Source organism: Lissotriton vulgaris, chromosome 2_1, assembly GCF_964263255.1.
Source record: "Lissotriton vulgaris chromosome 2_1, aLisVul1.2, whole genome shotgun sequence".
NCBI lineage: Eukaryota > Metazoa > Chordata > Amphibia > Caudata > Salamandridae > Lissotriton > Lissotriton vulgaris.
In genome coordinates this window covers 827,119,497-827,132,800 of record NC_141687.1, presented here as the reverse complement: position 1 = coordinate 827,132,800, position 13,304 = coordinate 827,119,497, and the positions used below count along the sequence as shown (strand labels likewise).

At 42.9% G+C, this 13,304-nt stretch overlaps 1 protein-coding gene across 1 annotated transcript in view; it reads left to right on the top strand.

The window, feature by feature from the left end:
• Nucleotides 1–12,252, top strand: part of FTCD (formimidoyltransferase cyclodeaminase) — a 261,402-nt gene extending 249,150 nt beyond the window's left edge. Inside the window, exons 12-14 of the mRNA XM_086956237.1 lie at nucleotides 7,765–7,903; nucleotides 9,794–9,889; nucleotides 12,089–12,252. Of these exons, the coding sequence (XP_086812363.1) occupies nucleotides 7,765–7,903; nucleotides 9,794–9,889; nucleotides 12,089–12,175 (322 nt within the window). The 3' untranslated portion in view covers nucleotides 12,176–12,252. The remainder of the gene's footprint in view (nucleotides 1–7,764; nucleotides 7,904–9,793; nucleotides 9,890–12,088) is intronic.
• The last annotated feature ends 1,052 nt before the right edge of the window (nucleotides 12,253–13,304 follow it).

Below are 13,304 nucleotides of genomic sequence, written 5' to 3'. Positions count from 1 at the left end.
ATTGCGTTCAGCAAGTGCGGGACATCTTGGGAATCCAGTCGGACATTGGATTTGGCAGCTGGTGAGCCGAATCCAGTGAAACGAGTTGTGTGTGCTGTTGCAGTTTGCTAACAATGCACATTGTGTGCATTACATTCGGCACAGCAACATGCCAAGGATGGAGACCTTTTTAGGATCTCGCATGACAGCACAGCTGTCGGGAGCCAATTATGTCAGTCTCCAATAAAGGGACTTTGACTCCACCCACATGTTGGGGGCCTTGAATACATGTTTTGATTTGGTAGAAGTTGTGGGCTTTAAGACAAAAAAGTGCTTGCCCTCCATACAGCTGTTATCATTCTGTTTACCCAGCTGCCTGAGCTTGAACTTTCTGGAGCCCACACATTACATTGTAAAGCTATTAAAGTGTGTTAGATAATTAGAACGTTGATGGTCTTCTTCTCTGGCAGCTGCACAGATGGGAGAAGGGGATGGGAGAAGGGCAGCCATTAACCTATGCAAGGTTTTAGCTCTGGCTAGACAGTGCAACTGCCATTTGACCTTTTATCCTACACCAATATTAAACTATGAATCTTTGCTACCACACATCTACTCACCCATTTCCATGCTATTTACTTATAATGCTTCACATTACCATACAACATTCCTTTAACATCAGACCGGTTGGCATTGCCAGTGCTTGTTTGTCACTGTACGCAGTGGCCAATACAAAGGCATCACTTAAAGGGTGACCATCTCTCCTTTTCGTTCATCTTGGCTGAGAACAGTCTGGAGCCCACCACTTTCATGATGATGCTGCTAACAAAAAGAAAGACCTTCAGTTTGTTGTGCTTAAGAGAGAAACTATAACTGGGAGCCAGGCGTTTTACTTTTTACAAGCTTTGTAGGAAAGTGATATGAGAGTACTGTAAGAATTCAGATGTACCAATAACCACTTATATAGCACATACAATATGCGGTTTTTACTACCAAAATAAATAATTGACCCTAGAATAAAGAAAGATTGAGGAAAAACGAAAAAGCTGTAGAGGAAAGTTTTGTGTTATGCATTCAATGCGTTTGTGCGGGTTTATAATTAATTATGCTTGAAAAGCTACATTAAACAGAGAATTGTAACTTGAGACCAGACGGTAACCCAAGGATGGATGCCTGCAATAAAACAGTAACACATGGCTCTATCTACAGAGCATAACAATCTGTCAGGTGCATGTTACACGTGATCCTTAGCAGCTGGCACATTAACCCTTTATACTAGTTCATGATGAGTCCGAACAGAGAAGGATGAGAAAAAATCCATCAAGCAGGTGCATTAACCACAAGTTATCATTTTGCTATTCTACTCTGTAACTTGCTAGGTACACAAAGTCTCTCCGGTATGTGCCTTAACCTGCTGAGCTATTTTAAAAGTCTATTTGTAATGGGGGAATGAGTTAAAAAAAAAAATACTAATTACAAGTTGACTCTACTCTGCTGCACATGACACTGCCCTGGCCCTTGTGACTGTGCCTCCTTTCTACTGCCCCACACCCCATTCCCAATGTATGGGATCCTGTAGTCATTTTTAGGGCTTGCCTGCTGTGCGCATGCGCATAGCTGGCGAAGCTCTAATGTGGCTTATCTAGATGTTAACCACCACTGGCGATTCCACTGGCGATTGTATGGAGTGCATGTGCTTTTTAGGTGATTGCGCAAGCGCAAGCCCTAAAAAGCGCGTGCACAATGCCACCAGCCGCCTGCCTGCCTGCCTTCCATTACCACATCAAAGGCAGCCCTCCCAGCACATTTCTCACCCCCTAATTATTCACGGCCGGAGGCCGTATCTACTTTTAAAACTTGTTTAACTTGTTTCTAGAACACTTCTGCCCCAATTGATTCACCAACTGCTCTGTTAGGATGTTACACGGATCTCTAACATGCAGTGTGCGGCCCTAACTGAAGTAGTGTAAACCCCGGCGCACAATAGCCAACTTTAATTCTATCAAACATTGTCCAGGTTGTTGTGTCTGTGTCTTTCTGTGCTGAGGTAATTTTTTGCGTGTTTTCTTGTGACTCTCACTGAGCAAATACGTGTCTCCGTCCACTTTTTAAAATTGTATTTCCATACATCCCTAGGGTGAGTTTGTTGAGCTAATCCGCAAGAAGATTTTATGTTTACACTGTTTACTTTAATTGGCTTGGCTAGAAATCAATCCAGCTCCAGCAGTTTTTTCTTCACACTCGGCATTTACGTTTATTTTTTTGGGGAGAAACACATGGTTATTGGTGTGTCTAGGCTCTAAAACAAACGTGGTCCGCTGAAGGCATTTTTTTTAAACACAAAGGCATTCACTTTTCATTTTAATTTAACATTGTCCAGGTTGTTGTGTCTGTGTCTTTCTGTGCTGAGGTAATTTGTTGCGTGTTTTCTTGTGACTCTCACTGAGCAGATACGTGTCTCCGTCCACTTTTTAAAATTGTATTTCCATACATCCCTAGGGTGAGTTTGTTGAGCTAATCCGCAAGAACATTTTATGTTTACACTGTTTACTTTAATTGGCTTGGCTAGAAATCAATCCAGCTCCAGCAGTTTTTTCTTCACACTCGGCATTTACGTTTATTTTTTTGGGGAGAAACACATGGTTATTGGTGTGTCTAGGCTCTAAAACAAACGTGGTCCGCTGAAGGCATTTATTTTAAACACAAAGGCATTCACTTTTCATTTTAATTTTCAATGGGGAGAGCTGATACCGAGAACCCGTCCACACTCTGTTAATACTGAACAGGAAGGTATTAGAGACTAGATGCAGCTTTCCATTGTCACCGCTAGCTTCAGCCTCCCCTTTTGCGCTCCTCCTCCCTCAGATTCATTTGCTCCAGAGCCAAAACACCGGCCAGGAAAGCAGACCACCACTTCCTGGAGAAGTCCTGGCTCCAGCATTCAGAGTCCCTTCCCACCGAAGCTAGTTCTCCCTCCGATTGTTTGACTGGCTTTGGGCTTCTCCAGAGCGCTCTTCCTGCAGCTCCAATGAAGGTAGGCATGGTATAAGCAGCTGCCTTAAAGTTACAACAATGCACTGCGAAAAAGGGCGCACATAGAGCCTGGACCACATTTGCTCCTGCCTGGCCGGAGGAACCGTGTGCTGCACGCAAACACACTGTGTAGGGCGCCTCGCCAGCCGCCCAATAATCATTACCAGCAGTGCAGCGCGTGAGGGGTTGGTGTGTTGTATTTTATTGTTATCATTGATTTGGAGTGAGTTGTTCGGCACTCTTCTTAAGGGCAGCTTCTAAGTCACAGGTATGCTTAGCCGACTAGAGAGTCGGCTTTTTGTGGCAGGTGATATTTGTATGTTTAAACTATTGTGTGTTTTTAGTCGGTTTTCACATGATGTTTACTTCTTTTTCTATGTTTTCTATGTACCTGAGCTCGAGTGGAAGCTATTGAAGGATTTTACAAAAGCAACACATATATACTAGAAGGGCACGTTCATTTAGCTTTAGGCACGGGGAAATTAAGTGACTTGCCCAGAATCTCAGGGTTTTGAACAGACGCAAGGACTAAAGCCTGGTTCCACAGTTCCAAAAACGGCAGCTGTAGCCCTTCCTACAACTGCTCAATACGTCAGTTGCAGCATCTCACCCTCACATTATCCAGTGCAGCATCTCACCCTCCCATTATCCAGTACATGATCTCACCCTCACGTTACTCTTTCTACATGTTCTTCACCCATCACCTATGTTTCTTCCCCCTCCCGTGCCCCCATATGGTTTTACAAAATGCCGTCTCTGATTCCTTACAACCCCCACATTGTTATTGCTCTCTCCTCCCGCTCCACAGTTTTGTTTTTCTATACCAGTCAAACTCAAACCAGCAAGCAAAATCTTTTTTATTTAAAACTGCCTGTGTGTAGGTGCATGCATGCTTGTTGCTTGCGCCTACAAATTACAAAGCCGACTGCTTGTACCCTTTTTCCTGTTATAAAAAAAAAAGCAGCGCTGTACAAAATCGGGATGCTGTACGACAGGGCTTACAATCTTAGTAACGTCAATTGGGGCAAGGGCAAGATATATTGACTTTGCCAAGAGCGGTTTTTGTACTAATATCCCCTTCTCTGACATCTCAGACATGCCCAATAATCCCTATAAAATCTCTCACTTATCAGCAAATCTCATGTTGAGGCAATTACTATTAGGTCTTCTCTGGGACTTTGCTTATCACACATGTTGGTGTTACAGAGAGAGCCTTCAGTGTCTCTGTTTCACTTTACAGTTGTTTTCACTTCACCCTGTGATGTTTTTTCACATGTTCATACTGGGGACCCAAATGTTTGGGTTATGCTTTACAAGGGTTTCACTACGCTCTGATTAGTTTTTTTTTAAAATAATTAACAGACGTTTTTACTATCTCATGTGTTTTATTTAACATGTTCACATTGGGGATTTTGGGAATTCCACTTTAAAAAGGTTTACTACACCTTAAGGTCTTAATACTCCTTATGATGTGTTTAACCTACTTGTTTTTGTGCAACTGCGGATTCCAGTCCTTACATTTTACATTTTAGAGGTTTTGTTTTAATAAGTTATGTAATTTGTGTATACACTTTTGGTGGCAATGCATGGTGATCTGCTTTCTTTTAGTCTTTTGCAATGCAATAGGTCTCGCATTTTTTAAACTTTGACCTATTGGTATTGTAACTAACAATGCCTTTCATTATAGCAGGTTTGTAAACCTCTAAGTAAAAGGCATTGCCATTTACAGTGCCAATAGATGACCTATTGCATTACAAATGCTTGTTTAAGCTTTCTGGTCGTGTCTCATATCTTGAAGAACACCACATTTTTCCAGTTGCTAATTTTTATTTAATGCGGTGTGATGGGAAGAATCATTTTTCTCTTTAATTAGAAAAGAATGCCAGACCCATTTAAAGCAGTTATTGCCGAGTAGATATATTCATCAATTGGCTGTGAGCCTACAAAAACATGACATCCACCGCATCCACCACCACCACCACACCCACCACCACTACATCCACTACCACATCCACTACAACCACCACCCCATCCACCACTACCACCACTACCACCACCACCGCATCCACCACCGCATCCACCGCATCCACCACCACATCTACCACATCCACCATCACATCCACCACCACCACATCCACCACCACATCCACCATGACATCCACCACCACATCCACCACCACATCCACCACCACATCCACCACCACCACCACCACATCCACCACCACTTCCACCACTTCCACCGCATCCACCACCACCACATCCACCACCACTTCCACCACCACCACATCCACTTCCACCACCACCACTACATCCACCACCACATCCACGACAACCACCACCACCACCGCATCCACCACCACCACCGCATCCACCATCACCACATCCACCACCACCGCATCCACCACCACATCCACCATCACCACCACATCCACCACCACATCCACCATCACCTCCACATCCACTTTGACATCCACCGCCACATCCACCATCACCACATCCACCATACCGCATCCACCATCACCACATCCACCACCACCGCATCCACCACCACCACCCCATCCACCACCCCATCCACCACCCCATCCACCACCCCATCCACCACCCCATCCACCACCCCATCCACCACCCCATCCACCACCCCATCCACCACCCCATCCACCACCCCATCCACCACCACATCCACCACCACATTCACCATCACCTCCACCACCGCCACATCCACCACCACCACCACATCCACCACCACTACCGCATCCACCACCACCACCCCCACCACCACTAAATCCACCACCACCACCACATCCACCACCACCACCACCACCACATCCACCACCACCTCCACCTCCACATCCACCACCACCTCCACATCCACCGCCACATCCACCGCCACATCCACCGCCACATCCACCGCCACATCCACCGCCACATCCACCGCCACATCCACCGCCACATCCACAGCCACATCCACCACCACATCCACCACATCCACCACCATCACATCCACCACCGCCACATCCACCATCACCTCCACCACCACCACAAGCCATTGTTATTTGTAATATCAATACATCTAAGTCACGTAAATACAACACACATTGCATTACAAATGCTATAGGTGTCACATTTGCAAAAGTTAAAACTATTGACATTGTAACTGACCAAGCTATTAATTTTGCTACTTTCAAAACCAACACATAAATAAAAAAAAGTGTCATTTGCAATACCAATAGCTCAAACTTTCCTAATGCGAGACCTATTGCATTTCCAATGCTTGTGTTTAAAGTAATCATTTCTAAACATGAACTTATAAGCATTCACGAATATATGTATGCCCTGAGGACGTCGCCAAAAGTGAGGCAAGGAGTATATTTGTTATGTACATAGTATATGTGGCCAATGTTGTTGTTACAAGTTAATCAACATTATTTGCTTTTTAATGATGTATAATGACATTTTGGTTTAGCGGATTGTACATTGAATTACTTCAAGGTGCCCCCAGATACTACTCACTCTACTACTCACTCTCACTGCTACTCTCTAATCATTCTCTACTACTCACTACTACTCTCTACTCACTCTCTACTACTCACTGCACTACTCACTCTATTGGCCTTGTAAATGACAACGCCATTTATTTATCTGTTTCCAAAACCAACACATAAATAAAAAGTTTGTCATTTACAATGCCAATAGCTCTAACTTTTGCCAAGGCGAGACCGTTGCATTGTAAATGCTTGTTCCCATTTCCAGCACTAACACTAAATACATTTGTATATTATAATTTGTATACCTCATTGTATTTTATTATTTATTGCATTTGTACAGCGCTCCATTAGCCAAACATGACCAGGGTCATGCTAAATAAATTATGTTGCAACATATTTACAATCCGTAGCTTGAATGGTTTGTACGTAAATATGAATGCGCTCTCTACCTACTTAACCTGCAATCTTGGGAGGTCTGTAACTTAACTGGGACAATCCTAGATTTTTTTTATAAAAACTCTCACTCGCCAACCTAGTTGGCGAATTCCTTCTTCTTTGGGTTTCCACCTCGGTCGCCAAATGCATCCAGGGTTTGCTGCAACAGCTGGTTTTCTTGTGTGTATGGTGTAAGTGATTTAAAATTGACTCCGGGTCGCCTAACTCAAGGGGTATTTTCATAGTGGAGGCCCTGGACAAATCTTAACCGTGTTGGATACCTGTGAGATTGTCTTGATCTTGAGCCGGGTCTGGTGGCTCAGTGGACTAATGCATCCACTGCAGGGGCCTGTGTTCGACCTCATGGTCACAGGTTCAAATCCCGGTGGGTCCACTCAGCCTTTCATCCATTTGAGGTCGATAAAATGAGTACCATTGAGTTGGGTAACAATATACATCTGTTATTTCAGCGCCAAGATGCCCCCTTGCTGGGGTGAACGTGCGCTTTACAAATACACCTGTTATGTATCCTTAATTATCTGTAAGTTGGTGAGTGAGGGTTCTTTAAAAAAGTAAAAGCTAGGGTTCACCATGTTTTTCCTTGGGATCTTGAGTTACAGACCTCTCAAGGTTATCGGATAAGTAGGTAGTGAGCTATTTCTCATTTGGTTTGTTTGAGTATAGCTAGGCAGGGCAAATGCGTTCCCTTCCTCCTCTTTGTTGATTATTTTGTGCGTAAATATGGCCTCCTAAATGAGTTGCTATGCCAGGGGTCGTCTCGTATTGTTTGACTGCCAGTCCTGCACATTTGAGTGGCTTATCCTTTGTCTTGCAGCCGTGAAGCCGCCATGCAGGAGGGTCTGAAGAAAGCCATTGCAGTGCCTTTGTCACTGGCACAGAAGGTCAACAGCCTCTGGCCTCCATTGCAGGAAATGGCCAAACATGGCAATATCTCCTGTAGATCTGACATACAGGTACTTATTGGAGGGGAAGGGTAATACTTGCGGATGCGCTTTATGGGTTTCTGGGGATCTGAGAGCCACTTTAAAACCTGGAGACATGAATGAAGACTGCACATATTTTATTTTGCGCCAGGAGTGGTTTATTACCACTGTAGATAATTTATTGAGTATTTATATGGGTAATGATTGCAGATTGCCGACCCAGTGCTTGATTTGTCTAAGGTAATTGAGTGCCTGGATACAAAGCTTTCACCACTTTCTTCTTTTTTAATCTTCCTTTTGGGTGTTCTTTTTAATCCATTATTTTCCCTTGATCACTGTTTTTCGATCTTCCTCTTTTCAATTATCTGCTTTTCTCTGGGTTGACAAAGTTTGATCCGCAATATTCTGTCCCCAAAAAGGCAACTTTGAGACAAGATGATGAAGACTGCAATTACCCTTCTGATATTTGGGAGTCAGGGACAATGGTGAGGAGAGGGCAATACATTTTAGAGCAGCCAGCCTAATGACATGCATGTATATCCTACTATGCAATCTGAGTGGGAAGATTGCTTTTTGTTTTATACTCACAAGACCTGAATTTAGGGGAAGAGAGAGAGGTGGATATAAACGCCCTGAATTTTTACTACCCCTGCAAACCTTCTCTCCCCACGGTTTCAGATTGGTAACCAACACGAAGACCCTTGCCTAATATGGTAAACGGTGAGATTCCATGTAACAAAATACCTATCTGCAGATTTTAATAGAGTAGTAACAACCCACACTTAAATGCCCATTGATATCATAACCTTGTCACAATAAATAACTTGCATAATAAATAGATCTAGCTTGTAGTGTTGGTCATTAGTTGACTAACATAACCAACAAAGCTATAATGTGTTGAGTATAAGCTTTCACGCATGACCATTAAATAATAATAAACACTAAGGTAATCTAATGATCTGAGAGAAGCAGTTTAATAGAATTACCGTGGCAATTCTTTGACCTTAAAGGCCAAGCTCTAGCCATCAGTGGCGTGTGTGACTAAAAGCTCAAACTCAATAGCTTTGCTTGATAGAGAGCCTGACTACAGCAGCCTCCAAAGGTGTTTCTCCTTTTTTCACCTCCTCCTAAATGCAAGCTTGAAGTCTCCGTTATAAACTTTCTTAAACTGGATGGCTTCTCCTGCTCACTCACTCTATGATAAAATCCCTTGGCTTCACCCTTGAACCCGACCTTCTACCACAGTTCACATTAACAGTACGGCAAAATCTGTGCCTTTCTTCCAAGAAAATATCTGGATCTCAACAGAGTACCTGGAAATGGGGCTTTCCCTACTAGCCGGAGTCTTACAATTGGTTCTTGCACCACTCAAGGCAGGAATCGCCACCTCAGGAAGATGATCATCATCTCCATTGGCGTTGATCTCAATTGCTGCTTGCAGCGAAGGATCAGATTCAAACTATGGAGCCTTACTTTCCAGTCTATCCCACATAACCACTCCTCCCCACCCAGTATCAGAATGGAGGCCCTCTCCTCACCTTCAGGAAGCATCCAAAAATCACAGCTTTTAGGTCATGGATTAGTTCAGAAAAAGAGATGTCTCAAAATGTTCTGATTGTTATCCCCTGACTGCAGCCTGTTGCTCCTTACAAATATCGGCATCTCTTCAGAAACTTCTATCTCTGTATCCTTGTTCCCATTTTCTGAGTACCATTGTTTTAATATTTTATTGAACCAAGTGCATTTCAGAATTCTGTGTGAAGGTGATCCATTATCATTGGGTATCAATGCAGTACATAAGACGTTAAATACTAGGGTGGTACATCTAATACTATTAACATTCCCTTTTTTTACCACAGTTGTTACTCATGACTTTACTTCATGGATTTCCAATAACCGTAACCTTTTTCTTTGCTGTAGGTGGCAGCGAAAGCTCTTGAGACGGGTGTGTTCGGGGCCTACTTCAATGTGCTGATTAACCTGAAGGACATAACGGACGAAGACTTTAAGGCACAGGTGAGTAAGGCAGGCAGACGGGCCAGTACTGGATTCCTATTGGTGAAGGCAGGCACCCAAGTGTGGCTGTGACAGTGTCTGATCTAGGTGGCGCATCTCCGCTTTACAAATTTCCGGGCTAATTTAACCCCTTCGAAGCTAATGACGAGCTGGGCTCATCATGGCGCTTACCTGCCGTGCGCGGATGACAAGGCCAGCTCGTCATGAATAATGGTTATTTTGGTTATTCAGCGCAGGACGGGAAAACGCCTAGCAGCCATGTGGTTAAAGAAAATGTATTCTGTATACTAACATTTAGATAAATTGCAGCTTGTAGATGCAGCAAGTTGAATTATGACAGAGGAAACCTTTTTGGTCCTGTGGTACTGTTTCAGAGCATCTCGACAATTTGTTATTTTTTTAGGGATCCTGGCAACGCTGAAACTAATCATAAGTTTTGACCTATAACTTCTTTCTGTGCACCCAGTAAAAGTTCTGAGGGACATAAATGAAACTTGATTGGGTCTCGCCCAATAGTAAAGTTTGTTTAAAAAAAATTATAATAATAAATATATATTTTTTAAAATCAAACCATGATTGTTCCACAGCCATACCCGTAAACACTCACACATACTCAAATTATCTCAGACAATTGATATACATCATGTTGTATTTAGCGGAAGGTTGTAAGACTCCCCACCTCATTTAGAGTACTGCTAATCGAACTACTCAGAATGTGAATTGTAATAAAGGCCACAAACTGGGCCAGACGACTGTGTGCACACAAACCTTCCCATCCACGGCTATTACCAACCCGACACATGCCCAAGTTTGGCAGAAGGATGCAAGGCCCACCACTACTTTTGAACATCCTGAATCAGAAGTATCATCAACAAAAGGTACAACTGAAATCCAATTTATACATAATGTGTAGTGAAGCGGGATGGTTTGACCAGTAGGTATGGACAAACTGAAGCTGGGTTTGTCCATACAGACTGATCATGGGGAAGCACTAAAAAGATTGGTGGATTAAACTAGTAAAACATTCTATTTCTACTTTGAGGTAGGGACTTCTGGTAGAACTTTTGTTTCCACGCATTTACTGTAGTTGAAAATATATAAATTGACATGTTTCAACATTCTCAGTGTTCATCTCCAATTCAGTAGTAGTTGCCATACACAAAGGATATTCCCTTCCTAGGCAGTGCCACTAGTTTGCCTGAAAGAAACTCCAAAATATGCAAACAATAAATAATTAAATGAAAATCTGTAGCAAATTCCCTTAGATCCTAAAAAATATCTTACCTCACCCTGCTTTTTGTAATCTTTTAGCAATAAATTTGAATGAGTAAACATGTGAAAGGACATTAGAAAAATGAGAGTAATAACAAATTGGAGATAATGGTTTTAGTTTGAGAAACAAGGTTAAAGCACTTGTAAAATTATAATCAATAATGTAAAAAAAAACACAAATCAAGCCGGACAGTAATGCTTTGGATATTGTGTGAGATGATTTGATCACTTCCCTGACCTTGTACAGTGTATTACCTTTCGACAATAGCTGCCAGTGAGTAGAAACGTGCTCTTGATGCCAGGGACAGGGAACCTTTTCTGGGGAGGACCGAGAGTGTCATCTTGAGATTTTGATGCCAAACATTGGGAATCCATACTTGGGAGGCCAGAGAGTGGGAAACCAAACTTTGGGAGCCAGGGATCAGGACCTCTTGCTTGGGAGTCAAGGACCTTGAGGCCAGAGAGCCAGTCTGCTTAGGGGGTGTGGGATACTGTTGCGTATCTTTAGCGGCTAGTACTGTCAAGTGAACTGGAAGCTCTGTGGGTCCTCTATGCTTTCTTCTGACCATAGTGTCCCCAGTAACCAGCACTGAGGGAGCGAAGCATGTTCCTGGGATGTGGTGATTGTGAGGCCAGGTACTCTCTTATGAAGTTTTCTTTATGCTACAGTTTCAGGCGTGAATACACTGTCCATGAGAGGCTTTCACTTGGTAAACCCTTGATTGAAGGATAATGCTTTCCTCACCAATGCTGTTGGCCAGTTTCAATTAACAACTGGCCTACATGTACCGTCCTGTTAAAACAATTGAAAAAAGGATATCTCTGCTGTTTGGAAATGTCTCACCTGCAGAAGAAGAAAATCACATTACCAATGGCTATTTAACTTCGTTTTATCTCTGCCTTCTGTTTGTTTTTATTTTCATTTAGATGAAGGAGCAAGTGTCGAGTCTATTGGAGGAGGCCAAGCGGAGTTCTGCTGTGGTGCTTGAAGCAGCTGAGTCCAGGGGGCTGTGAAGGAAAAGCCATGCTTAATGCTGCTGGACTGTGCGGTCAAGCTGAACTGTTTCTGCCAATAAAGAGCGTATTCTGCACATGCTGGTGTCACTCTGAATATTCTGCCTGAATTCTTTTATTGTATGCTTGGTGTTTGAGTCCTATAAAGGTTCTCTCCTGAAAGGTGTTCCATATCCAAATTGTTGAGGCAGAAGGAACGAGAACATGTTGGAGGAAAAGTCCTGGTTTCATAATTTCTTGGTCTTTCTATTTTGGCTGAATTATCAGATGTGGAAAGACCAGAGGTTCAGTCCTATCTTTCTCACTTGACCAAATCGTGATTTACTTTTAGCATCCATGTGGTTTACTCCAGCACAGGCGATAAAAGAACCAAATGTTATAGTTGCTTCATTCTTCTCAAACCTTTCACATTTGTGTGTTGGGGATACAAGTGAGCTAAGTCTCTTCAATGTTGATCTCGTTAACCGATGGTCAGTCATCTGATCCAACCATCATCTCCGTATTTTTCAATTACCTCACTTTATTACTAGGTTTTAAAACAGTTCTCCAAAAATGATCTTTTAAAATTGAAAAAAATACTGATCATTGCTTCCTAAACTTTATATATGTAAACACAAACTGCTCAAAGTTAAGTGACCTTCAGTCACAGTTTCAGAAATTATAATATTTACGCAAAAAAGAATAGTTATGTGTCTGTATATTGTGTATAATTAACTGACAACCATGCATTATGGGCCATTCTATTTAGTTCTATAGTGCTGCTATATTTTAGGAGGTATAAAGTGCACTTTAAGAATAGCTAGAGAAATACAATACAAGAGAGATGATTTATGGGAACAAGTAGCTTAACGAGAGGTGGGAAGTGGCGGTTCGAAAGATAACGCTGTGGGACAGGGAGGGGCGGGCGGGGCTGGGTGGGGGGTGGAGTGGAGTTCGACATACGATGGCAAAGGAGAAGATAAATAAATATCTGCCGTCATATGTCTGATTCCACTACCCCCCCACCCCGCCCGCCCCACAGCGTTACCTTTGCGAGCCGCCACTGGAGGTGGGAAAGTCACTCAGAATGATCAGTAAAAACAGCCAGTTAAGGTAAAGTCAGAGCAGGTAGGCTTTTAGTACCTTCCTG